Consider the following 27546-nt stretch of genomic DNA (forward strand, 5'->3'; position numbering starts at 1 on the left):
ATTGCACTGCTGCGGGCCCTTGTTTGGGTTTTGCTGTGGGACTTGTGGGCACATGTGGGGCCCTTGTTTCGCCTTGGTCTGTGTTGATTGCAGTTGTGCACGAGCAGATTTTACGAATAAATGCTGTTGATGAATTAATATATCAGTTTAGCGAAACTCGCCTAGTTGTAGAGTAAATATTTATTCAAAGATCAGGAAATCGTTATTACATTTTTTATTGTTAACGTTTCATAATCATTGATAAATATATGCAGCAATATTATGAAACCTTATGCGATAAAGCTGCCGCAACAGTTGGATTTAGCCTGGATGGAGGCGGAGTGGCGAGATTGGGGGACGGCAATGTGAAGAGGTGCTGGTCGGTGGAGCTTCTGGAGAGCAGCTGGGTTTTTCACGGCCGCTTTGAATTCAATTTCGCCGTCACTTTTTCCTTCCGCTGCTAGGGCTACTAATAGACGAAGGCCTGCCGGGTGGTGGTGGTAGGTGGGCTGGGGTAAGAGTCGCATATGGAGGGTAGTGCTAGGTAGTAGAGAAGTGTGGCGCTCTGGGGGATTGAAGCTTCATCAGTTCGGATTCACAGAAAGAAAAATTCCACTCTTTCGAGAGACACGACCCCTGTTTTTTGGGTGAAGGGTCGCTGGTACAGCACTGGCAGTAAAATAGATAGTTTTCTCTTGTCCGCATTGTTGCAAGATAGGTTGCAGCCCCAAGGGAGTCACAAAATTTGTGTACAAGATCTGCGCTCTCTGGGGAAGACCTCACAGTAAGCAGCAAGGAGCGTTCAACTTGAACGTGACTTTAATGAGGGTCTCACATCGACGCACGCCTCACCTTTTGCTGTCCCTTTTTACCGCAGTAGCAAACTAAACAAATTTTTGGTATGAACCAGATCTGTCGCATTTACCTACATACACTTTATTTTTAAAATTATTACTAGGGTCATTTCATATAACATGGGGTCAAAAGAAAATATTCGCCAGGGGGCTCTGTGGTTGGAAAGGCAAATTTAAGAGTGAAAAGATCGCTAACCTGAATTGAGTTAACGCTACATTTCGGAATCTATAAGGTTCCTGCATTAGTATGGAGTGCGACCGTGTTGCAGCTTCGATTTTAAGCCCTCGCTTAGCCGCCGGCTCATACCATTCATGTACCATTCATGTTAGCAGTTAACTTTCCCCAGCGTCAGGTGAATGTGAGTTCATTAAAGAATGAGCCTCCTGCGCGTGTACGCCTTGGTCTTCAGCACTGTGGCTCCGTCAGAGTCAATCATCTCTCACGTGTCTCGCTGTTTTCGACCACCATGCTTCGACCGCTGTTCATTTTGCACCAACAGCTTTGTGCTGCTTCTGTCTTTCGGGGGAATTCTTTATTTTTGCCAGCGTACGACACAGAGAATTCCAATCAGGGGATTTTTATTCCCACGCCTTAAGCCTTTTCATTAGGACGATGATCTTTTGTTCGAGAAAGGAGGTGCCTGGTGGTTGAGGTCGGATTGTGTTGTTTGCATATAGTCCTTTCCGATAATACGAGACAAGCTTCCACTGGCACTTTGTACTTAATCCAGGGCGTGTGCTTGGGACAGACGTTGAATATTTGTGTTGCTTGCTTTCTGTTTTCAGATGAAGAGTGAGAATGGAAGAGCTGGGCTACTCATTTCTTTAGAGTTCAATGATAACTCGGTTCTTTTTGTTTCTTCCTTCTTTAGGAAAGTGACAGATGGCGTGTGCTATCTCCAATACTGCTGATACGACAAATGCCTTCTGTGGATGACTGGATAAGAATTACAGGTAACGTCCCGTGTGAGGTAGGTTTTTGCACACCAAGAAACGCAAGCTTTTTCGTGTGTAGTGAGTCGAACATCGAGAAAAGGAGGGCTGCTTTGCTGTTCGTGTTCAGCGATACAATGCATAAATGGGTCACTACAAAATAGATGGGACTGAAAGTTTTCAATCTGAGAACACTTATGACCCAGAAGCAATTGTCTCCGTAACGTAGGAACAACTTTTCCTATGGAATGAAGGCGCAAGGCACCGGTCTCTCGATGGACTAAAGAGTTATGTTAGCTTCTCGTGACTGGCATCCACTGTCACATACAAGTTCGTACTGTGTGTTCAGAAACTGTCATTGAAAAGTGAAAGAGGCACAGCGGACACAGAAGTCACAGAGGGGCCATACATCTTCCATGCTCATTGATGTTCGCTCATTCAGGGTCGGACCGTTTTGTAGTACACTGCTACGAATAGACACTGCCAGGAAGAGTGGAACATTGGCGAATAAGAAAACCACGTTGAAAGTGACCAAGCTCTCTTCATCCTCAGTGGTCTGGCTTGAGACAATTTGGACGAAATGGGCGGACTTTCACGCGTGTATCTGTGTTCTGTCGGCGAGTAGAGCTTGTACCTTGTCAATGTAGTCCGTAACAAATAAATTGAAAATTGGCTGTTGGGGAAATAGCGCAGTGCCTGTCTTACATCTTGGTAGACACCTAAACTGTCCCGCAAGGGAAGGAATAAAGGAGAGACTGAAAGAAGAAAGGAAGAAATAGACGCCCTTGTAGAGGGCTCCGGACTAATTTCGACCACCTGGGCATCGTTAACGTGCACTGACATCGCACAGCACCATATTTATTTTCCAAATGCTGCTAATAGTAACAGTGAAATGCATGGCTGCGGTGTCTTTCTTTGTGCTCAACTGTATTTTACACGCACGCAGATATTTTAATGCTTTATCTCAATTCAGATTGTCGAAACTGGTGACTCCTACCTCCCTTTCTCCGTCATTATTCAATGTTCTGCGTGCTTTCGCCAGACGTTTTGATCTATGAATCTGTATTACACCGACTTGCAATCAACCAGTTATCTCTTTTTTGTAATTTCTCAGCTGGTTTCTACCGCCGCTCAATTTGTTGTGGTAGTCATTGTTCTTTAGCCCACAATACTCAAAGGTATGACGCACTCACCCCGCAGTGGCCATGTTGGCCAAGAAGCCATGGTGTGTGGTGACGGCACCCTTGGGAAGGCCCGTGGTGCCTGATGTGTAGCATATAGCGAGCACGCACTCTCTGGGGTCCTGGATGGGAACCTCAGTGAAGGAGGCGTCGTCGAGGTCCCTGAACTCAGCCATCGACACGAACCCGTCCGCCGGACCCATAGAGAAGAACCTCTGCACATGGAATGAAATAAACTTGGTTGCTCTAAAACAGCGAAAATTCTGTCGTGCCAATGCACACTACACTTCTGGCACTTCTTCGAGATCCTTAACCTCACCGACAGAAAAAAACTGCATAGAATTCGTTCTGAACAGTTTGTCTTGTTTTGGTCTTGTGGATCTCGGGCCATGGTTGGATACTGATAAGCAACAAAATACTATTGCGCAAGGTCTTTAGTCTTGGGAAGTTATGCGGCTGGCTTTCCGGGAAGATTAAAAGGGACGACGACAAAGTATGGGCTCAAGCGCCTGGGTTCTTTGTGCTCAACGGCAGCACAGCTCCCGATACAACACTGGCGATGATTATGGAAAAAATCAGAGGAACTTCTCGGAACTTAAGAAGGAGGGAAGTAATAATTCTCATAGACCTCAAGCAAATAAGAGCCAATAATTTCTGCTTGTTGCACAGCCTTTCAATGATCAATTCAGAATATTGATGAGATTATCGTTCTTCATCAAATCTCGGCACTTCTGTGCACGTCACTAGTAAGAAACATGCTAAAATTTGAGACGCGTGTGCTGTTTTTACACGACTACTGTAGAGAACCGCCAGCAGAAACCAGCGCTTCTTGCGATTAAAACACAGGTTAATTTTACGCCGGCATTCATTAACAATTTCAAAGAGTCAGTATTTAATCGAACATTCGAGTGTGAGCTGAAAGCGCTATCTCACCTTAATTTGTAGGGACGCCGCCGCCTGAGCAGTCTTCGCTACTAAAGCTGGCTCTGTCAGAACGTGGGTGCTCTCGCTGTCGCGGAGCTGGTAGCACAATTCACCTTGACATCGACAGACAGCAAGAATGAAGTAATCACTAGCTTGTTGCACGTACTCATGCAGTGCCTAACACACGCTTCCGACGACACCGGCTTGAAAGCAGAACTGGCCTTTAAGTTACGGGCCTCAGTTCGTCCAGCCTATAACGTGAGGAATTTTGTCAATTCGTTACATCTCCACCACTTGACATTAACAAGAGGTGCCGCCTGCAGGATTAAGGCAGCTGGGTGGCGGTTCAGTACAATTCAAGCTACAGATATTCGCTACAGTTTGCACTGCATTCGAACCGGTCGGCGGGGAGGCGCGGGCTTTTCTCAGTCACAAAGCCCGTTATACTTAGTAGTACGGGCAGGAACATTTTCTTTTTCGTTATTTTTATCGTTCCACAATATCTTTTGTTCTCAGTTACAGTGCCCATACGTTTTGTATTGACAATGCATTACACTTGAATTTCTTGTTATTTCTTGTTAATGTGGCACCGAAAATTACGTGTTGCGCACCGCGACACAATACGGTATAGTCGGCGTGCTTTTACAACGAGCTGAACGCAAGAAGGTGCAAGGGGAAGGCTGAAAATAACCTAGATATGATTACTTCTAACCCATTAAGCACCAACCCCGAGCCGAACCTGTCAAGAGAATTTTCTACCAATATCATCAATGACGAGTCACACTCATCCGTCCAGATGCTGCGTCTCTCCCACTATCGTGTGAATTTAATTGGCTGCAATTATCAATACTAGAGTGCGGTAATCCTTCTCGGAACGCGGTTTGACCCTTTTGCCCTGTTTTAAGCCTGACAACAGTACTTTCGAACAAAAATTTCCAAAAGAATGAGGTGATTCTGGTACGTATTTTCGTAAATAATTAGCTTGTTAAAAGGTTATTGTTACACTTCGGCATTTACTGAATCAATTCTGGTCCGGCATTGCGCACAAAGCGAAAAGAAAAAGTTGGCTCTTTTAATTTGTTCATGCTATCCACTTACGTTCAGTGAGCGATGCTCTCGCCAGGACGACGCTTGCCCCTGCGAAAACGCAGCCCCACATGGCAGCAAAGTTATCTACACCGTTTTCGACATGGACGCAGACTCTGTGACCAGCTCCGAGGCCGTGCTTCTGGAATCCCGCTGCGTAGCGCTGCATGTGCACGAGGAGCTCTCTGCGCGTTACCAGGGCGGTGCCATCAGCCTGCATTGGATTTGTACTGCTTGCACTGTACTGCTTGCAGCGGCAGCTTCTACCGACAGACCTTTGGCACAGCAATGAGGGCAAACATCTCGGTCACAGCGGCTAACATCGCTATGGAAGCGAACGAAAGCAAAGCTTTGGCCACCTTCCAACCACCACCAAAAGTATTTCTGAGGTATGTGGACGACTGCTTCTGCGTCATAGATCGAAAACACACGCTAACTTTCCTCGATCACCTCAACGCCATTTAGCCCTCAATCAACTTTACTGTTGTGGAAGCGACCGACGGCTGCCTTGCGGTCCTCGACACCGTGGCAACCCGTACTCCGACAGGTCTTAGTTTTCGCGTCTACAGGAAACCGACGCATTCTGGAAGGAACCTAGATTTCAATTCTGCGTACCCTGTCAGTCATAAGTGGTCAGTGGTTGCCTCTCTAATCAACCGTGCCAGGGAAGCATGCAGTGAAGACGCCTCCCTAAACCACGAAGTGAAGACTGTGGAAAATGATTTGAAAAGAAACGGCTACCCGCTTTCCTTCACTCGGAACACTCAAAGAGTGGCTCCATTGAAAAAGCCTACTGCCAGGGAAGACGAAAGTGCTAACTGACCGAAACCGAAACGAGACCTTATCCCGTATGTATCAGGGATCCACGAGGCGCTGGCGCAGATGTTCCGCAAGCACGGAGTACATGTTGCATATGTCCCAACCAGCAAGATAAGAAATGAGCTGGTAAACGTGAAGGACCAGCTCCCTCGTGCCAAGTTTCCCGGCGTGGTTTACAAAAATGCCTGCACCGGCTGTTCATCAGATTACATAGGCGAAACGAAAGATTTCACGAGACGCCTGAAAGAACATCAGTACGATGTACGAAAAAGAAAAGTGACAACGAACGTAATCGTGGAGCATGCGCAAAAGGCTGGTCATGAAATGAACTGGGATGAAGCAGATATATTGACAACGGAAAAGAATGTATCAGCCCGCCGAAATCTCGAGTCACTAACCATCCAGACTACGCCCAACACAAAAAATACGGATGATGGCACATTGCACCCTATCTACGCTAAATGTCTAAGAACGATACTTACCACTACAAAAAGCCCGGGACGTCCAGCTGGTTACTCATTGTGGACAAGGGTGCCGTAGCGCTCCCGAAACGTCATTATTTGTGTTTGACCTTGGTCAGTGACCAGTGAATCTCATCAAGCTATGATTCCCGACCAGACGGTATGACGTCGAGCCCTCGACTACATCTGTTCGTCAGTGTATGAAAGAAAAATTTGACTTTAATTTAGCTTCTGACCCTCACGTCCAGACTACACAGTGGGGAACTATTATAGAGCTTGTATACTAAAGAGGCTCTACCAAATCGAAATACAGTATCGACAAAATTGAGACCGCTGCATGCTACTTCACTGATCATCCGGCAGTCTTCGTCTCAATGAAGCAAAATGAATTAAAGATGTCTATACCCAATGTATCTCATTGCTAAACATGCAGTGACCACAAGCAGCTCAGCCAGGGAAACGTACCTCTCGCTACGTATATCCTGGCATAGCCGAGCTGAGCCACTGCCATTTTTTTGCTGACTTGTAATAGTTTGAGCTGTTAACGCATGACCAAAAACGAGAGCGCGGTTAAAGCTAGAAAGTGAAAAGCGCCATAGCCTGTCCTCAAACATCCGCGATGGCAAATTGGCGTTGACCTAATCGCGGTTCTGTTGAAAAGAAAGTTAAGCGAAGGCGATGTTTGTATTTTTTTTCTGGGGATTTTCTGGCCATAGCTCCGTTGTCAAATACAGTATCATAGTTGGCATTAAAACGCGTTTTTGTATGGAATAAATGAAACACATTTCTCTCTGAGTGCCCGTTTAATTTTGGTGCTTTCAAGTTTTATATTTTAATGCTGCAAGAAAACACCCACCAGTGCCGGCTTATCCGGATCCTTGAGGAGCGCCTCCTTGGCAGCTTGGTAGAACGAGCAACAAGGTATTTCCATCGTGGGAAAGGGTGAGTACACGACACGGTCTTTTATCTTGGCCCTCATCTCAGCTGAAGAGCGTCTTCGTGCAGTGTCAGCCAAGTTTCGTTCGGGGAACTACGGCTGTATGCTTGGTTTTCTGTCAGAAATGGTGAATTCATATTTGAAATACATAATAAGCTTGTAAGTGACAAAACAAATTTTAGCGGGGGGACGGTCGAGTGATTCCTTCTTTTTTTGAACATACCAAAGAATTATGTTACTTAGTTGCTGCATAGACACGTCAGTGGGTGCGACATGCTGGCTTAAGCATTTCATGCCTATGCCTAGTATTCTGTCTAAAAGGTGTCAAATTTCACCAAACGTTGATAAAATCTCCCGGCGCATGCACTTGTGAAAAGGCAGCGCACACGAGCCCAGTTTGAGGTGTAAATGGCGCTGAAGCTTCAACGCCACCAATGAGTAATCAGTATTCGACTATTCTACTATTCGAAGCCATTGACCAAAATGAGCTTAAGGTCGCATGTAGTAATTCACGGCAGCCGCACCCTCGTTCCGAAAGGAGAGCAACGCAGGAATAAACCGTCCGTTTACTGTGCGATGCTAGTCCACTTAAAACTCCCCTTGGTGTCTGCAGTGCTCTACACTTTAAAGAAGAATACGCCTATGTGGCAGAAAAATAAAGTAAGCTGTCCTCTAGCGTATACTACCTTTCATAAAAGAGAGTATACGCTAGAGGACAGCTTACTCCCTTCTTTACTCGTTTCTGTTGAGAGCTCACAAACATCCAAAGCGCAGGCTGTGTCCCCTCCTGGCTGACTCCGAACTCATTCATACTACATAAAGCCTAACTATGACAGTGTGCAGCCGCGGCACGCCCAGCCATGGCAGCGGACGTGGTAAGCCGTGTTCCACCGCCATTGTCCCGAAGTAGCTGTGTGGCGAGCTGTGCCATGAATACAGCCAGAACGGGTGCTCACGCGGTACTTTTAACAGAGAACAACAGCAAGGTGAGGGGCTCGTTGAGGAACCCATACGCATTGTGGAAATTTATTTATTAAAATTATAGAAATTTTAGGCGAGTTTTTGTAAGGCAGGTTTGTATTTTTACTTTTTCTTATCCCGTCTTTCCGCATTCGCTTCTCTGCGCCCACTATTCTGTCATAAATTACGTCCTGAGCATTCCGCTCCAGCCCGTAGCTTGATAAACTAAAATTGAAAAAAAAAATGTCTTCCCTCTGGTTGGGAGTCGCGGATACGTCACTCCTACACACAAGCAGGGGCGCTTTACTGATCCCTCAAACCACTCGTACGTCTACGTAAGACCGCAAGCAGTGTCAAATTGTTTTTTCCGAGCATACCAAGTGTCGGATGCCGCGATCTACTTGCAGTCAAAAGAGACCACGGCTACTGGCAGAGACTAAATAGCGTATCATCTGTCCACACAAAACAAAGAGCGAGCATATCCACTGCTTACAGACAAAGGAAACACAATGGCCTAATATGATGGCATACTGCTATCAAATGAGGCTACGGACATTAGGTAACAGTAGCATCAAATTATACCGCCGATAATATGCTCCTTAATAGAATAATTACTAAGAAGGGCAGAAAATATGGCAAGATGGTTATAATGCACGAATATAAAAGCGCATAAAAAGAAAAAAAAAACGAACGAAGAATCCCCAAGGCCGGCGTCTCGTGTTCTTTGTGCTGGGTGTTTGTGCGTGTCTCTTTCCACGATCTTTATCAACCATGCATGAGACTCAGTACAGTGGCTTTTTTTCTTTATAACGAAAATAATATTAAAACTTATAATTGTATGAAACTGATCTGTCGCTTACATCGCTGCTGGGCGTTTACGTGTCGTGCTTCCTCGCGGGCTGCAAAAGAAGGCCTCATTCGACGCTACTGTAATGCCAGCGAGGCGGCCTCTGGACGGTGTCGTCTCTACGCATTAAGCCTTTCCTGCGGCCTTCGCTTTCTGGGTCGACGCTTCGTTTCACGGCGCGTGTGCGTTCTACGCCAGCAGCTGCTGGAGCCACAACACCTCTACCTGGCTCTGACATTTCCACTTTACGTTCGCGTGATGTTACTGCCGCCAAACGTTATTGCATCCCTTACTTGAAATGTTTTTAGGCCATCCGTACGACGTATGCGAGATCTGTTCAGAGCACACTTAAACCCTTGTTTGTTTCAGAATTTTTTTTTTGCCTGCTGACGACAAAGAGTGAAACCCAGAGCCCATCTGTGCAGAGGAGGAAAATCAGCTCTTCGGTGCCGTCGCGCTCAGTTTGATTCAGCTTGCACTGAATTTATGCAGGCTTCCTGTTCATTCACTACGAATTGAACAAAAACTGAACACAAGCTCAAAAGTATTTTTTTAACGCTGAGCCCGAGATAATAGACGAACTTCGTTCCAATCGGCGCGAACAAGATAAGCATGAAGATAAATGTACAAACCTGCCCATATGTAAAGGTGTTCTAGGATAAAGTTTCTTCTGTGCTCTCGTTAAACACCGATGTAAGGCGGCTGCTGAGTTCACAAAACTTTCATGTGCGCGTCACAACAGGTATCTTACGGTGATTTGCTGGATCGATCTTGAAAAACACTTCTGATCTTTTACGGTGTCCCACACAAAGAAAATGAATCGCAGGAGCAGTGCAGACGTAACGATAACTCTTTTTGCTCTGAGAGTTTATAGCTTGCTTTTTGCCGCCGCAGCTTTCGAAAAAGCACGCTGACTAGGGCATTAAGCCAGGAACAAGATGCGACTTTTAACCACAGAATTATTTATTTTTAAAGAAAAGCAAAGTCACAATAAAAACCTCGAGAAAGGCAAAAATGCCTAACTTTGCATTCAAAGTGAAGACTATTCGAATAAATTTATTTAACATTAAAAAAGCTGATGCAGTGTTGCGGGAATCATGATGTAAATGTTAGTCTGTTGCTTACTAAGCTCAAACTGAGCAAAAAAAAAAGCTTTTTGCATAACAATATGACAGAGGGTATAATTTTCAGAAAAATGTTCAGAATGAACTTCTTTGCACTGTACGCTTTTTTAAAAATAACATTTTGTTTAGGAACAAATATAAAACAGTGCACAAATATTCGGCCTGCCAGAGCATCATAGGGCTTGGAGCGAAGGAGCCCGACCGGCATTGTAGAAAGCAAAATCATTAACGCAATCCTGAAATCCCTAAATTTTACTTGATAGGTGATGGAAAATATTTAGTGATGTACCAATTAGTTACCTCTGTATCTCTAAATCTTATTTAGTTTATATTTAGTTTTATCTCGAAGAAAGCTAGGAGCTATCCCGTCACAGTAATAAGATAGGTAATAAACGCTTATTCGTGCATCTTAATATCTTGTGGACTGTCGGGGTGTACAATTAGATTCTGTTGGTCGAAGAGATAATGCAGGAATATGCGCGTTATTACGATTACGAAGCTAAAAAAGCTTTAAGGCAGCCACCGTCTGGAAGACATGGAAGAAACTATGGAAATTTCTTGGTTTATGCCACTACACATTGGCCAATTTCCCCATGTGTGTATGTGCCATGCCTTAAGAATAAGAAAGAGAAGAAGAAACAGAATGTAATACCCTTTGAAACGGGGTGGATTACCACCATGCTCGGCTACGCTTACATGCACGCCGCCTAGCGGAGCGATCGACACCTAGCGCCATCTATCTGAGAAATTACGACTACCCGTTGTCGAGTTACACCCCCCCCCCCTCCCCATGTTATGTCCCAAACGGATTTTCTTTCGGGGGTCAAGGGGGGCCATGAATTCGGCTTGCGGAGCAATAAGGTAACGCTTCAATTAGTAATTGCATCTATACAGTGTTTACCTATTATTTAATTGTGGTTTTATTTCTATATTATAACCCATAGGGTTTCATTTCTCTACCGAATTGAGTACACAACTGTCCCCAGATGGGTGCCTCTTGTTGTCGGGGTATATATAGCGGATCGAATGAACTCTCCCACTTTCAGCACGTGGTAGCGATTGTGGCTCAGCTTGAGCCAGTGGGCAGGCCTGTGCACTTTCCTTTTCATTTTTCCTGGCAACAACAGAAGAAGAAGAATGTCTGCAGACCTTGCGATCCCCTGACGAGACAGTTTTCCTACCCATTATAGGACATTTTTTGGTCACGGGGGAAAGAGATGGGAGGACACAACCAATTTTAATGGCCGCCATTTTCGATTCGAAAAACCGAAACTTCGCCGCCATTTTGTCTCCTGACGTCATACTCGCATAGTTGGACCTCTATCCACCATATTGGACAGTGACGTCGTCATTGGCACACTGGTTTTTTCTACAATGCTACTATATATGGCACCGCAAGCCTCAATGCGATATGTGCTGCTTTCTAGTTACTGCCAGAAATGGCGATATGATCTCAGGATGGTAGAAGACCCCACGAAATTTCGAAACGTGATGAGTAGTTGCTGCCACAGATGGCGCTGTGATCTGAGGGTGCTAGCAGACCCCACGAAATCTCGAAACGTGATAAGTAAGAGATAACGCTTTTAAAATCTTTCACGGTACCATCTTTCATCAATAGACGAGCAAAATCAAGCAAAGAAAATATTGTAATGTGAGAATCAGAAAGAAGGCCCAAATCATAGCCAACATTTTTTAACATAAAACATGACTGAGAGTGAAGTAAGATTCTAGCGAACTTTACAGCGTCCATAAACATTTATAACATATTGAGGTTTACTATACCGGAAAGCGTTTACAATAACTTTCCGTTGTAAAAACGGCACGTAGAACATAGTATTTAATCTACACAGGAGATAGTCCGAAGCTTATTAGAAACAAGAGAGTGGTTACCGCAGCCTAATAACCCAACCTGACAAGTATCTTTTAGAGTTGCATAGGAAGAATGCACGTTTGGTTACTGGAAGAAAATCGTGGCTGGAAAGCAACATAGGCGATTGCGAAGATTTTCTGCCTTGCATACAACGCGCAGCACGGCTTGCAACGTACGCAGCAATGGCGTCTAGGTAAAGCTTCATTCTTAGGAACTAACGTCCTAATGTAAATTGCCAGCTGTCTCAAACTGCCTGCTGCAGTGTGCGAATACTGCAGTGTGCGTACACATCATTAGCAATTTGTTCTTTTTGCAGATCTCCTTGTTTTACTAGTGCGCACCCATTTTATCGCTTCATGAAGAGACTCCTAGACGGAACACGTTATAATTACGGAAGACTTTAATATGCCTTAAGAAGAATGGTTTGGTTTTAAACACGTACTTCGCACTACTAGCTACTTATACGGGATGTCGCAGCTAAATATAAGCAAGATTTTAAGAAAGACGCCGCGTCCTATATGATAGAAACCAACGCATTGCTGTCGGTAGTAGCAAGGCCTAATGTGCAGTATTTTTCGACATTAAAAGTCTGTCCATTCCTTAAAAATTATTAGAAATGTCTTAAAATGTTGCCTCCGAGAAAAAATTTGCGTATGAGAGTGTCGATGTCAGTCTCACTGATGTGAGTGATGTAAAACGAAAACTTACAACTGTAGCCCCATCAATTAGAGTAGAATGTTTTCCGAAATACTTAGAAATGTTATTTATAATGAATATTTTAATGAGTATTTAAGCTGGCTTCTGTAAAAAACTTCCTTTCGACGCAACATTAATCTTTTTGAGACTCGTCTTGTTAACAAGGCTCGGAGAGTTCAGCCATGACATTTATATTTGCTTAAACTCCACTGGTTAGACGAAACGTATTTTTATAAATTTCCAAACGTCTTACCTACATCCATCAGCATCATCAGCCTGTCTACACCCACTGCAGGGCAAAGGCCTCTCCCATGTTTCTGCAATTAGCCCTGTCCCTTGCCAGCTGCGGAAACTATATCCCCGCAAACTTCTTAATATCATCCGCCCACCTAACCTTCTTCCGCCCCATCATGAAATCTACTCCTTTACCCTTAAGGACCAGCGATTATTCTTTATTCGCATTGCATGTCCAGCCCTTCGCCCATTCGGCTACCTCGCTTTGTACATGTCTTGATTCTCCCTTCTTGAAGTATAACTTCCCATACCAATGTTGGCAAAAGTAACTTGGTTTATGAATGAACATTGGTTCGACTATAGTGGTCGCATAGTGAAGCTCAGTTATTGTTTCGTATAACGCCATAATGTTTTCGCAATTGCAAAACACGTCAATAAGCGCAGAAAGAATGATGCGGGATTAGGCACCTTAATAATATTTGTATATTAAATATTTCTACTCCTAAAAAAGGCATAGAAATTTTACTGGGTTATGTAAAAATACTTTGTTGTGGGAAATTCTACCATGCAAAAACTCCATTCCTATGCAGGTCGAAACACAGAGCCCAGATGATGGTGTGTCACCAGCTCTAATCTTCGTCACAGGTTGGAAGCGAAACAGAAACTCCATGCTGTCTATGGCTGCCCGGGTAGTCATAGCCCCTCGATAAGAGTCGAAGCTCTTTTCAATCAACTACTAATATAAAAGACGTAATCTTATACTTGTGTTCGTAATTCTCCAAATATAGCATATACTTAACTACATAATATATTAGACATCAATATTGATAAGAAACGCTACTCCTAGTACAGGTAATGGGTACTGAGAAAACGAATACCATTCTCGGAATTCTTAGCAACATACGGGTCCGCAGCCATTAACAGACATCTCATGATTGCATGCGCTGTGTAATTTAACGTTACCCTGAATCTAAATTAAATAATTTCTTGCTCTGCCTCCACAATATCCTGGAATCCATGAACAAAACAGTTTGAAAGCAATTCTTGACGAAGATTTTATCACTGATGTCGTTAAACGCTCGCATGCTCAAACAAAGCTGTTTTCGATCTTAAAGTGAACTGCGCTCGCCGTTTATTATGAAAAACCTAATAGCTAACAGAAAACGACACAGAAGGAACGCAGCGCTTGCTTGCAACTACAAGATTGTTTATTCAGAGGCTTCTATACATACAACAAAACCAAAACAAATCCATAGTAATCTCACGCCACATGCCGACCGATGTGCAGGAAAAGATAAACGCTCTTTCAGAAAACTTGTCTCTCCGCCATACAAGCCAACTCAAGGGTCACTAACACATGTGTGCTCCGTTCCCGCGATATGATAGGCTGCAACAATCTCCTGCGTTAAACGATCTCGGTGACGAAAAAGAACACACGTTTTGGAAAAAAGGGAATAACATTTCTTCTTGCGCTTTCTGCAGTCACGACAATGAAGGGCCATATTGTTTGAAGTGTTACCCTTTTCTAAATCTCCGGCATGCTTCATCAGCCGCACATTCAAATATTGACCACTCGGGCCTATGTGTACACTATTCCGCACGACATGGTGATTTTGTACACTGTGCCCACTTTGCACGCGACGTACGGTGATATATATGTCTGACAACACATCCTCCTTTTATTTTCTTTGCACCCCACTCAACCTTAGCTTGAATCGCAGGGCATAACGTCGACAGTTTTTTGGGAGCCGAAAACATGACACGAATGCCATACCTGCCGTCAACTTTCATAATTTTGTGTGAGATACGATGCACATCCGATACTACCACGGGTTTGCTGTGTTCTTTTTGTCGTATTTTCCCTATCCCTTTACCCAGCGAATAAACATCTTGCTGGCTCTGCCGATCACGTGACCTGGATATCCTCTGTTAATAGTCTTCCCACCTGATAATCGACACTTTCCTTGATGCGATGGTGGCAAGACTTTGATGCAGCTGACTTTGAACACGAGACCGCGATTTCATCCCTGATGAGCCTCGAGTGTGTTGACGCCAAATTTAACAAACCTTTCGCGGAACGCGGATGGTTACTCCAAAAGAGATGGTGCTGGTTCTTAATCATTCGAAGGTCTAGAAACTGCAACTCTCCTTCATTTGGAACCTCTAGCGTGAACTTAAGGCTATACCGCTATCCTTAAACAATTTCGCTAAGTCTATTATGCTGTTTACGAAGCAGTCACAGTTGTCGACGATGATTAAGAAGTCATCAACATAACGAAAGGCCTTCCGAAACAGCCAGCTGAATTCATATCTACCTTCTTGTCAACAAAGCCCAAGAACATGCTACTAAGAGCAGGAGCCACCCTAGGCCCAGTGCACACCGCCGCGCGCTGCACGAACAAACGGTCACCATAACGAATTACTGTACACTTCAAATAGAAAGAAGTTCTAGGAAGGATTCCAGAGACACACCGCACCTTTCAATAAACACCTATTCATCATTGTCACCAGTGATGCATGAATGGATGCATCATTAACATGTTGTGCGGTATCGAATAGTACAGGTCCTCCACATCAATGCTGAGGAAATGGCACTGTCCCGGGTTTTCATCCATCAGGTACTTGACCAAGGCTTGTGAGTTCTTGATACTGTATTGGTCATCTATCTTCAGAGATCCTAAATTGCTCTGTAAATACTTTGAGACGGTATCCTGCCACGAATTCTTCTCCGAAACAATGCAACGAAAGGGCATACCTTCCTTATGCGTCTTCACGCTGAAGAAAACTTCCAGATGAGTTGCCGAGGCTTCCTTCCCTGAAGACGCTAGACGTAGAAGGTTGTGGCTCTCAAGAAGTGTCACTGCCTGCTTCTTCACTGCGTTCGCTCTGAATCGCACTTCTTCAAAATTGTTGTCAACCACCCCACTTGCCTTTTCCTTGAACGTGCCGGTTGACATGACGACGAACGCTCCATCCTAGTCAGCAACCAGCAGCCGCAGGCCATGTTCCAGCATATATTCAACCAGCTTCTCGGTGCTGCTGCGCTTCCGCTGCTTTTCGTCGGTCCTCTGCAGCACCAATAGGCATTCGTCCGCGCATCTAGAACGAAAGCCGCTGGAGACGCGCCCATACAGGGGCTTTGAGAGAGCGAGCTTCTCCGCGGGATGAAGAACGGGCTCAAAACCAAACATCGGTCCAAACTGTAAAACCTTCCAGTGTTTCGCTGAAACAGGCTTGTCCCCTAAAACGATGATGTTGCCTTCTTTCGTGGAGTTTTCCTGTCCATGCTCAGGAAGCCTGGGTCTTGCCAAATACCATAGGTACTCTCTTCCTGTTGGTCGTCGTGGACCATCCGCGGAACATGCGACCATCTCCCTGGAGGCCGCACACAAGTTTTGAGGGATCTTTAAAGAATCTTGCCTGGCGCCATCACTCGCAACGCAGCATCTTGGTGAACCTTCTAGTGTGGCCCCTTGAAGGTTCCACGGACCCACAAACACCAGCAACGTCCACAGGGCACCGGCCGTAACTTGCATACCAGGAGAGGGTGCGAGCCTTGCAGATGCATACGGCGATTAGCGACGAAATTACTGCTGGGTTAGATAGGTCAGAATTACAAGACAGGAAAGGGCTCACGGTTCTACAGATTAGTTGCAAAGGGGCAGAAAAGCGAGCTTGTTGGTATACGTTTATTATGAAAAATCCATGCGCTAACAAAAAACGTCACAGAAGGGACACAGCGCTCACTCACAACTACAAGAATTTTTATTCAGAGGCTTCTATATATAAAACAAAAACCAAAATGAACCTAGAGAATCGCACGCCACATGCCGACCGATGTGCAGGAAAAAATTAGCACGCGGTTTTCAATCTCGCTTTCAAAAAACATCTCTCCACCAGACAAGCCAACTGAAGGGTCACTAACACATGTATGCCCCGTTTCCGCGATATGATAGGCTTAAACTATCATCCGCGTTACAAGATCTCGGTGACGAAAAATAACACAAGTTTTGGAAAAAAGGGGAGAGCATTTCTTCTAGCGCTTGCTACAGTCAGGACAAAGAAGAACCATATTGCTTGAAGTGTTACCTTTTTCCAAATCTCCGGCATGCTCCATCAGCCACACATTCAAACATCGACCACTCTGACCTATGTGCACTTTTCCGCACGACATGGGGATTTTGTACACTGTGCCCACTTTGAACGTCACGTACGGTGATAGGTAGGTAGCTAGGCCTGAAACAATGCTGGCACATACCCGCTGCGTGAAGTGGCTAAGACACAGGCCTTTATTTGCTGGATACAGGAAAGTTTTGACAGGAAAAGGAGTGGTAATAGCATGTAGGCTGATAGATTGGAAGACGCAAGGGCAGAGGTCCTGTTAACTTCGAGGTCGAAGACGGGACAATAGCTTAATGTGCATAATAGTATACAACGCCTGTAATGTTTTAATGTCGTACTGATTGAGGGCGACAAAAAGAAATTAGAATGGGAGTCGCTGCGTTTCTTGAAGGAAATTTTGCACAGCCGAGCGCACACTCCTGTCGCTTCGTCCAAGCAAAGAAGCGCCAATAGAAAGAGCAACCACAGAGGACACAGGGCAGCCCCGTTGATGACATGGAATTTGCAACAGACGCTTCCTCAAATGAGAGAAGCGGCGGCAGAACAGCAGGAAGTGATCTATTGTCTCAGGTTCGGCACAAAAAAGGCACAATGGGGAAACCGCCGGTGGAAACGTACGGTGGGGAAACGTACTTTGATATATGTCTGACAGCACATACTCATTTTCTTTTCTTTGCGCCCCGCTCCACCTTAGTTTAACTGCAGGGCATAACGTTGACAGTTTTTGGGAGACGAAAAGATCACAGAGATGCCATACCTTCCAGCAACTTCCTCAATCCTGTTTGAAATTCTTTGCACATACGGTTGTTGTTGTTGGCCTCAAACAATGCTGGCACATACCCACTGCGGGGGAGTGCACATACAATACGACCACGGGTTTGCTGTGTTCTTCTTTTTTGTCGTTTTTCCCTGGCCCTTTACACAGCGAATAACTTTCTCGCTGGCTCTTCCGATCACGTCACCTCGATATCCGCTGTTAATCAGTCTTTCCACCTAATAATCGACACTTTCCTTGATGCGATGGTGGCAAGACTTAGATGTATTTCACTTTAAACACGAGACCGCTGCAGCTACATAGAATATCGACTTGATGCTCTTGCCAGGCGTCTCGATGTCCTTGCGCCTTTGCCGTGCCGTTCTCCGTCGAGGTTCAGGCCTCGCCGCCGCACCCCAGAATCCCAACCATTCTACGCGCGGCCAGCCACCTCGCCCTCGGCTGTCTGCTGGTACCACCCTACTCCGAAGTGCACACACCCGTGATCCTGGTCGGGAAACGCTGGGACAGGCCACTGACGGCGGCCAGTGGTGCTGGTGGGCAGGAATGCCGCCTCTTTTGCGTCTCGGACAAGATTACTGGCACTCGTTTCCTGGTCGACACGCGAGCACAAGTCAGCTTAGAGTCAGCGGTGAAGCATTCGATCACTCACCACATTGTGACTTCGGGACCTCCGGTGTTTGCTCGCCCTCGACATTTGTCGGGAGAACGCATCGCTATAGCTCGTCCCGAGCTCCAACACATGCTGGAACTCGGCATAGTACGCCCTTCCTCCAGCAACTGGGCATCGCCACTTCACATGGTGCCAAAGAAAGATCCGGGCGATTGGAGACCATGGGGAGATTATCGCGGCCTCAGAACGCTGTCCACTTCCTCACATACAGGACTTCACATCAAATATAACTGGGTGCACGATCTTCTCTAAAAATGACTTAGTGAAGACATCATTAAATTCCTGTAGAGCCCGCTGATATTCCGAAGACGGCCATTACCACACCGTTCGGCCTCTTTCAGCCCGTGCGGATGCCTTTTGGCTTGCGCAGCGCCACACAGACTTTTCAACGAGCTATCAAGGAGGTTACGCGAGGCCTCGGCTTCGTGTTCGTTGACATCGATGATCTCCTCGTAGCAAGTTCATCTGGTACTGAGCACGAAGCTCATCTGCGTGCCCTTTTCGTCATCAACCCGATCAAGTACCTCTTTGGCGTAGCTACACTAGAGTTCCTCGGCCACCTTGTCATCCTACAGAGCATTCGGCCTCTCAACAGCTAAGTCAAACCCATTCAAGATTTTCCCGCCCCCACGTCACTCAAAAAGCTCGGAGAATTCTTGAGCCTCCTGAACATTCATCGCCGCTTTCTTCCGAAGTGCGCCTCTTTCCTGAAGACTCTTAGCGATCTTTTGGCTACAAAAAATACTCTGCTGCGCCACTTGAATGTAGTGATGACGCTGCAGCTGCATTTGCTGCTGCCAAGAAGGCGCTTGCAGACGCCATTTGGCTCATACATCCAGTTCTTTATTGTCCACTGCGCCTCGTCACCGACGCCTCGAGCATTGCCGTCGGCCCAGTTCCCGAGCAGCACATCTCTAATTAGCAGCCTCTCGCTTTTTTCTCCCAAAAGCTGAAGCCACCTGAGACTAAATACAGCACCTTCGGTCTAGAATTTCTGGCTGTGTACCTCCCCATCAAGTACTTTCGCCACTTCCTAGAAGGCCGAGACTTTCTCGTCATCACGGACCACAAGCCCTTGACTTTTGCCTTCCAAAGGAACCACAGCACCTACACTGCACGCGAGATCCGCCAACTGTGTTTTATCTCGGAGTTTACAGTGGATCTCCGTGACGTCCATGGCCTGGAGAATGTTGCTGCTGCTGCGCTTTTCCTTGTTAGTGCCATGACGTCCGAATCGCCAGTGGACATGAAGGAGCTAGCGGCTGCACAGCGCAGTGATCCAGAGATGGAACGTCTTCACTCCTCGTCCACGTCCCTGTCCTTCGCCGAATGTCCACTGCCATCTTCCTCCCAGTTCATTAAGCGCGAGACGTCCACTGGCGTCTCGCGCCCCCACGTACCTTTGGCTTTCCGCCGCACCATTTTTGAAAAACTGCACCGCCTGAGCCACCCTGGTATTCGTGCTACGCAGAAGCTGATCACATCTCGTTTGCTTTGGCCACGTATCAATGCCGACGTCCGCCACTGGGCACGAACCTGCCTTCACTACCAGCGCGTCAAAGTTAACAGGCATACCATTACGCCTGCCTCTCCTTTTCAGCTGCCTGATGCACGGTTTTCCCGCGTTCACATAGCAATTTTTGGACCACTCCCGTTAGTAGTGGGGCCTCTTATCTGCTCACCTGTGTGTACCGTTTCACCCGCTGGGCCGATGCGTTGCCCATTGCTGACACTTCAGCCGAGGCCGTTGCTTTGGCCTTCTTGCCCGGCTGGGTCTCTCGTTTCGGCAGCCTGCCTGTCGTCACCACCGACAGTGGCCGCCAGTTTCAATCGGCCCTGTTTACTGCTCTTGCCAATATTCTGGGCGTTCGCCACATCCATACGACCGCCTACCATCCTTCGGCCAATGGCATGGTGGAACGTCTGCATCGACAACTGAAGGCTGCCATTACTACTTATCAGCCAAGGGAATGCTGGTCCGACCACCTTCCCCTCGTCCTCTTGGGCATTCTCTCGGCACTGAAGGCTGACCTCGGCAGCTTTTCTGCTGAGCTAGTCTCCTGCATCCATGTCTTCATCCGCCGTGACCACGTCCGTCCACTCCTCAAGCCGGCCTACAATGGACCGTTCCGCATCCTCCATCATGCACAGACCTTCACGTTAGACGTTAACAGCCGTGAAGACGTCGTGGCTGCTGAACGCCTCAAACCAACCTACGTTGCCACTCCTATGCCCGTCGGCCCTACACTCGCTCTCGCTTAGACTGCGCCACCACTGTTCGCAGCTTCCTCAAAGCACATTCGCTTGGCGAATCCTGTGGCTTCGATATACAGGGGGGGGAGCCCTGTACCGCCCTTCGCGCTGCGCTCTGCTCGCAGGCCATGGCACGCGGCGCCGGACAAGAAAGATGAAGTTCGGCTTGGCGCCCCAGCGCGAGCAGCGCAAATAAACAGCTCGAACCTCAATGCTGGTTCGAGCTGTTTATTTAACTGGACCCCTTTCCTTCCCTCTTCCAATCTCTCAGCCTACATACCATTACCACTCCTTTTCCCGTCAAAAATTTCCTGTATCCAGTAATTAACCGCCTGTGTCTTGGCCACTCCCCCGTAGTGGGTATGTGCCAGCAACGTCTGAGGCCTTCCTTCCTTCCTTCCTCAATGCTGTCGGAGCTGGTTTTTCCTCACCTTTGCTCCGACAAATTTATGAAGGGCACCACATACAAAGATCAGAATTGGCAGAAATATTCTATTACTTTTTCGAGGATATCGTCGGTAACGTGCAATCATGTGATACTATAGGGCTGGATATGAGACGTAATACTGAAAGTATTTTTTAACCAACTGAAGAACACAAAATTAGGAGCATTTTTAACTTTTCAAAAACAGTAATGCTTGCATTATTGATGGCATTCAAATAGGCCCGGTGAAACTGTTAATAGCCTCGTAGCTCCTGCATTTGCCAACACATACTGTATAACACTGCCTTAATTTCTGGCAAGTTTTCGAAATTAATGCGGATTCCCGAAGTAATTGTGCTTTCACAAAGTGCGCAGTAAATAATATGTCTAATTATAGGCCCATCTCTATCATACCAGTCTTTTTAAGTTTTTAAACAGTTTAAGAAATTGCGCACTAAATTTCTCTTACAACCTTCATACCAATACGGTCTTTTGGAGTGAAAGTCCAGAGAAACCCCTTTGTTGGTACAAAAATAATTATTCTAGGTGCCTTTGAAGATGAACGACATGTCACGAAAAATTTATAGATAATTTTAAGGTTTTCGCCTGCCACAATCACCAGTTCTAATTAGGATAATTAGAAAATGTAGGGACCCGTGGCACACCTCAGTCTGTTATAAGGTCATATTTGCATCATCGTCTTCAATATGTAATTATAACATAATAGGCCTCATCTTTTTTGAACATTAAACCGGTGTTCCTCTGGGTGGCATATTATGTCCGCTATTGTTTCTTTTGTATATAAAAGATATTCCGAAAATCGAGAACATACCGGAATCATAATATACACTAACGATACTAGTATGCTTACTAAAGATAACACTTCTGGTTCAACAATTCCTGTATTTATTAGGGCACTAGATAAACTGAGTCTTGGATTGAGGAAAATTTGTAATCTCAATTACACAAAAGACGAAAGCAGTCATATTTCACCCTAGGCCACAATTTGTACCTTAAAACTTCGGTTTATGGATGAGGAATTCTATTATAAGCCTTTTTAGATTCCGTTAAGGCACTAGGACTTATTGTTCAGAAACATTTGAGATGGAACCCTGAAATTGGCAATGTTTTATCAAAACTTTTAAAATGCAAGATTGTTCTTGCAAAATTTCGCTTCTTTTTACCAGCGCCAATAGAACGCTGAATCTGCAAAGCGCTGTTCTTTCCCTAACTCTGTTATTGCTTTTTGGTCTGGGGTAGTGGCATGGAGAAAAATGTTCACATTGGATTTCGAATGAAAAAGAAAGCGATTCGTTTTGTTGCAAATATAGAGTACCGAGCTCACGCATGTCTTGTTTACTCGCTTGAACATCGTCAATAATCCCATATTATACGAATATTATTGACACATAAGGTATAAAAAGTACAATCACCATATTCACGATACCTTTTATATGCATGCGCTCTAAAACCAAATGATGCAATATACGCTCTTCGAAGTCATGAGTTTTCGTGCATCTCGTTCTCACGCACTAAATATCGTCATCAAATGCTGCGGCTTAACTTTCCACTACTATGAAATTAACTACTTTATATTAATGTTTGTATTGACATCTGCAGTCTGCAAGACATTCGTGACATGTGTTTACGACTGCAACGTCATTTGTGTTGCTTCTGACTGAGACAGCATTCTATCACTAGCCGCCCTTGTTTTTCGCAAACACTTGTGAATTAGTGACTGACGTGATTAACATGTTTCTTGATGGCTCGTTTGTGCATAGAAGATTAAGACTATGTACTTCTTTGGTGCTGAATGTTTTGTGCTTTTATTTCGCAGGTAAATCATATCCGTGTTCTTTATTTTTGTACACGTGTCCCCTCACGCTCAAGCTCTGTGTACAGGAGGCTCAGGATGTTTCAAGTGGAAATAGTTTTCACTTTTTGCTTGCGCCAGCCTTCATTTATGATGAAAATAAAACACATGACTGATTGATTGATTGATTGATTGATTGATTGATTGATTGATTGATTGATTGATTGATTGATTGATTGATTGATTGATTGATTGATTGATTGATTGATTGATTGATTGATTGATGAGCGCCCATTCGAAGGAGTAAGAAGTAAAGTTTTTTACGAAAGGATATTTCTCAAGGCCAGGCCCTCCCAGTGTTTCTTTCGCCTAAGAAACGATCGGCGCATTCCCCTTAGTCCTCTTGGGAAAAATAATTAGCCTCACAATTTAAAAGAGACCTAAGGTCACCTTTTTAACTGAAAGTATAGAGCCGAATCTCTCTGCGCGTTTTACTTACCCTTGGCACTAGGACGTCTCAGAGGTGCGGTGGTGCTGGTCTGCGCAACACTCTAGGTATGGTAAGCAAAACAAACCTTTCTTTTAGGTCCCTGCAGTGGCTATAGCATAGAGTTCTGGGCCGTTTGCATACCGTATCATCACAGCGGTCAGACGAGGCTTGAAGTCAACGCTGCGTTGCTGTGACCTGTGCCAATAAAGAACAATACAATTTTTTGTCAGCCTCCATCGGCATCCCGCAGCGGAAGCACAAGCATAGGACGGAAATAAAACGCTAAGCACAAATTTTTACTCAGGATGAAATCGAGTGAGCAGGAAACGTTAAGTGACAGGGAGCATCGTACTCCCATTTACTGACACGTCAGCACTGAGCGCTGACAACAGCTCGAATTCGCTAGTTTTACTTGCGTCCCAGCTCGTAATTGCTGCTCAACCCGATGTGTACAGTGCGCCCGCTTGCGTACACGCACTATAAAAACGCGTTGCTATATGAACAGCAGGACGTATTTTAACACGTAACTCCAAAACATACTGAAGGGCATTGCTACGATTACGTCATTTATTATTCGAGCGAACGCTGTTATAATAATAATAATTGGTTTTTTGGGGAAAGGAAATGGCGCAGTATCTGTCTCATATATCGTTGGACACCTGAACCGCGCCGTAAGGGAAGGGATAAGGGAGGGAGTGAAAGAAGAAAGGAAGAAGAGGTGCCGTAGTGGAGGGCTCCGGAATAATTTCGACCACCTGGGGATCTTTAACGTGCACTGACATCGCACAGCACACGGGCGCCTTAGCGTTTTTCCTCCATAAAAACGCAGCCGCCGCGGTCGGGTTCGAACCCGGGAACTCCGGATCAGTAGTCGAGCGCCCTAACCACTGAGCCACCGCGGCGGAGCAGCGAACGCTGTTAGAGATGAGTTTCTCGGAGGATGCCGACGGTCATGCGTCATAATGTCGCCAGCTCCACCCACGTGGCCAGCACCACGGATGTGAGGGTGCACCTGTTGCGATCCCTCTGGTAGTCCAGGCCTGCGTGTAGTCTCTTGGTTTTAGGCTTTATTGCGGATTTTAGACATTAGCGAAGAACAGGAAAGCGGGGCCTTTCGCAGTACAGCGTAGAAATTGTCGATCTTGTTTAGATTTAAAAATTATCACTGCAGTAACTTAATTTTATGGTGAATAAAGCAGTGCAGCCGAATCTCCAGAATCGGCTCATTCCAATAAGATTATTTTAATATGGTATACTGTGTTTTCGCGCTCTAAATCAAAGGAAGGATTTCTATCTAATACCTTAAACTTAATGTCATTCAAGTAAACAATACGCAGTAGTCAAATATTTTTGCAGAATGCTTCGCATTGTTATATCAGCAGCCCTTTAATTCGTCTGAATATTAACAGCATGAACACTCTATTGACGATGTAAATATACTAACGCCTCTAAACAGAAAAAACCTCGCTCCGACAGCCTTATCGTCGCGCCGCTTCTTGGCGCTTTGGTTACGAAGACCTCACGTGCGGTTACATTGAAGAAATCTTTTCTTGGCAAACGTACCCGAGGTCAGCAGAGGGCGCCTTTTCCTTTTCAGTCTTGCTTCAAAAAGTAGCGAGTGCGGGCTCTCTGTGCAGTAGCCGCTTTCAATTATGACCGTATTTGAGATAAGCTGCACGCAGGAAACTATCACAATAACCACTAGGGTTGGATTTGGAGCAGGTAAACACTTCAATACTTAGGCAAGGTAACATGGCTTGATAAATAGATAATAAAAGGCTGGAAAACTTTTCCAGAGTAACTATTCCCGTGCTCCAACCAGCAGCATGTGGTTTTCTTTTTGTTACAATCTTAGAAGCATGCTGTCTCTAGAAGAATTCAGTAAATATACTATTCTCCAATCACCAGCGCCTTATACCTAAGGTAACGTCCACGACACTATTTTTGAAATTGCAATTTATTCGGCAAGAAAAAGGAATCTTGCGAGGAAGGCAGGTAAAAAGCTGTAAAAACAGCTGCAGGAGTTCTGACCTTCCAGCATGCAGAGCAGCACAGTGATACGCCTATATATACAACCGTTGGCTCGGATTGCATCAACAATGCAAGCAAAAAGCCAGGAAAGGAAAGAAAACAGAGAAGAATATTATACAAACATGACACGCAATTTCTCTAATGAAATGGTGGATATGTCAGTATTTCTTGCCTTAAAAGGGTGGTTTAAAATAGTCGGCAATGAATTTTTTAACATCTCTTTCCGGTAGTTTGTTGCGCATTTAGTGACATTCCAGGGTTCCAAATAATGTACGGTATGGGTCATCATCATCATGATCATCATCATCAGCCTTACTACACCAACTGCAGGGCAAAGGCCTCTCCCATGTCTCTCCAATTAACCCTATCTTTTGCCAGCTGCATCCACCCTTTGCCTGCAAACTTCTTAATCTCATCCGCCCACCTAACCTTCTGCCGCCCCCTGCTACGCTTACTTTCTCTTGGAATCCACTCCGTTACCTTGCATTACATGCCCTGCCCAAGCCCATTTCTTTCTCTTGATTTCGACTAGGATGTCATTAACCCGTGTTTGTTCCCTCACCCACTCTGCCCGCTTCCGGTCTCAATCTGCATGCTTAGTGAAAAAATTATTTTTTTTTATATTCTATGTGTATAAAGGCGGATTACTTTGTAACGGTATAGATATGTAATAGGAACAATAGTGTTCTTTTTAACTAGGTGTGCCGCATGGGAACGATAAGGAACACTAGATAGCAGAGGCAAGACCCGTTTCTGCAATATAAACAGTTTGCTAACGTTGGTTGCTGTTGTTGTGGAACATACTTAAGAGGCATAGCTTAATGTTGAGGAAAATAAACAGTTATCTAAAAGTATGTAACTGAAGTAGGGAAATTATAACAGTGATGCCGCATGATGAAAATAGTTCTAGGCAGTTAATTAACGATATAGCTTACGTGTTCATCCCATGTCATATTTTCTGAAAGTAGGCATCCACTGATTTAACGTTTGTGCTCTTTCAGTACTTGTATTGTTTACGACAATTTGCGCCAATTGGATCAGCCTTTGACGGAGGTGAAATAGAACAGCTTCTGTTTTTTTATAGTTAAGTGCTAAGCTAATGCTATGAGCCCAAATATTTATTTTAGAAGCATGCTACTGGCTTGATTAGCTGAATTTTCTCATGAGTTTTCTAAAAAAATAAAATAGTGTCATGTGCATAGATCATATATTGGGCAGCTTCATCAAAACGTACTGTTTCATTTTTATACGGGATAAACAGAAACGGACCCAGAATACTACTCTGCGGAACACCCATTTTTACTGATTGCGCTGCAGACTTTTGTCCTCTGATTAATACAAACAGGGATATATGTTGCAGTTAGGACGTGATTATTTCTTGCGCTTTTCATCTTATGCCATAATGATCAAGCTTTTTAAGGGGAATTCTGTGAATTATAAGATCATAAGCTTTTGAAAAGTTCGGAAAAAGTCCAAGCTCCATGTTTTTGTGTTTGAAATTCTCCAGAGTAAATTTTTTTTGAGCGAAAAGGTGCCAGCTCTGTCGACTTGTTCTTTCGAAACCTTATTTGGGTTGAACATATAAGGCTATGACAGTCTGTAAATGAGGATAGGCGCTTCCAAATTATTTTCTACAGGTGTTTAGAAAAAATGGCTAACACCGATATAGGACGATAATTTGACATGTCGTTCTTTTCACCTTTCTTAAAAATAACTGTTACCTGTGTTGCTTGCATGGCGCGCGGGAAGATTCCAGCCATCAAGCATCCATTGAACATACAGCAAGGCAAGGGGCTATTACATTTATTACGTGCTTTACAGGCGCTATCTAAACGTACCCAGCATTAGTTGCTTGGCTGTATGAATTCCCAAAATCTATTAAAACTAAACTTTATGAGATTGGTTCTAAAAATATTGTTTGTTCCTTTGGGTCATTCATACGCGTTAAACCAGGGGCGTGTTCGCTAACAGTGCCATGTGACAGAAAAAAGCTTTTAAAGGCGTTGGCTAGCTCAATACCTTGTAACCCTGTTCCATCTTTTGTTATTTTACTTACTCTA

The 27546-nt window shown here is 45.0% G+C and overlaps 1 protein-coding gene across 5 annotated transcripts in view; it reads right to left on the reverse strand.

The window, feature by feature from the left end:
* LOC144097284 (uncharacterized) overlaps positions 1–27546 on the reverse strand; it is a 79395-nt gene that overhangs the window by 47166 nt on the left and 4683 nt on the right. Inside the window, exons 2-7 of one of the 5 annotated variants that reach the window (XM_077630029.1) lie at positions 23597–23650; positions 23465–23516; positions 7094–7289; positions 4970–5171; positions 3881–3984; positions 2960–3162 (exon numbers count right to left, since the gene is read on the reverse strand). In XM_077630029.1, coding sequence (XP_077486155.1) covers positions 2960–3162; positions 3881–3984; positions 4970–5171; positions 7094–7216 — 632 coding nt within the window. In that variant the 5' untranslated portion in view covers positions 7217–7289; positions 23465–23516; positions 23597–23650. Of the gene's footprint in view, positions 1–2959; positions 3163–3880; positions 3985–4969; positions 5172–7093; positions 7290–23464; positions 23651–27546 lie in introns of all 5 variants that reach the window. The other 4 variants (XM_077630030.1, XM_077630027.1, XM_077630028.1 and 1 more) reach the window with 4 other exon arrangements.

Source organism: Amblyomma americanum, chromosome 7 (genome assembly GCF_052857255.1).
Source record: "Amblyomma americanum isolate KBUSLIRL-KWMA chromosome 7, ASM5285725v1, whole genome shotgun sequence".
Taxonomy (NCBI): domain Eukaryota; kingdom Metazoa; phylum Arthropoda; class Arachnida; order Ixodida; family Ixodidae; genus Amblyomma; species Amblyomma americanum.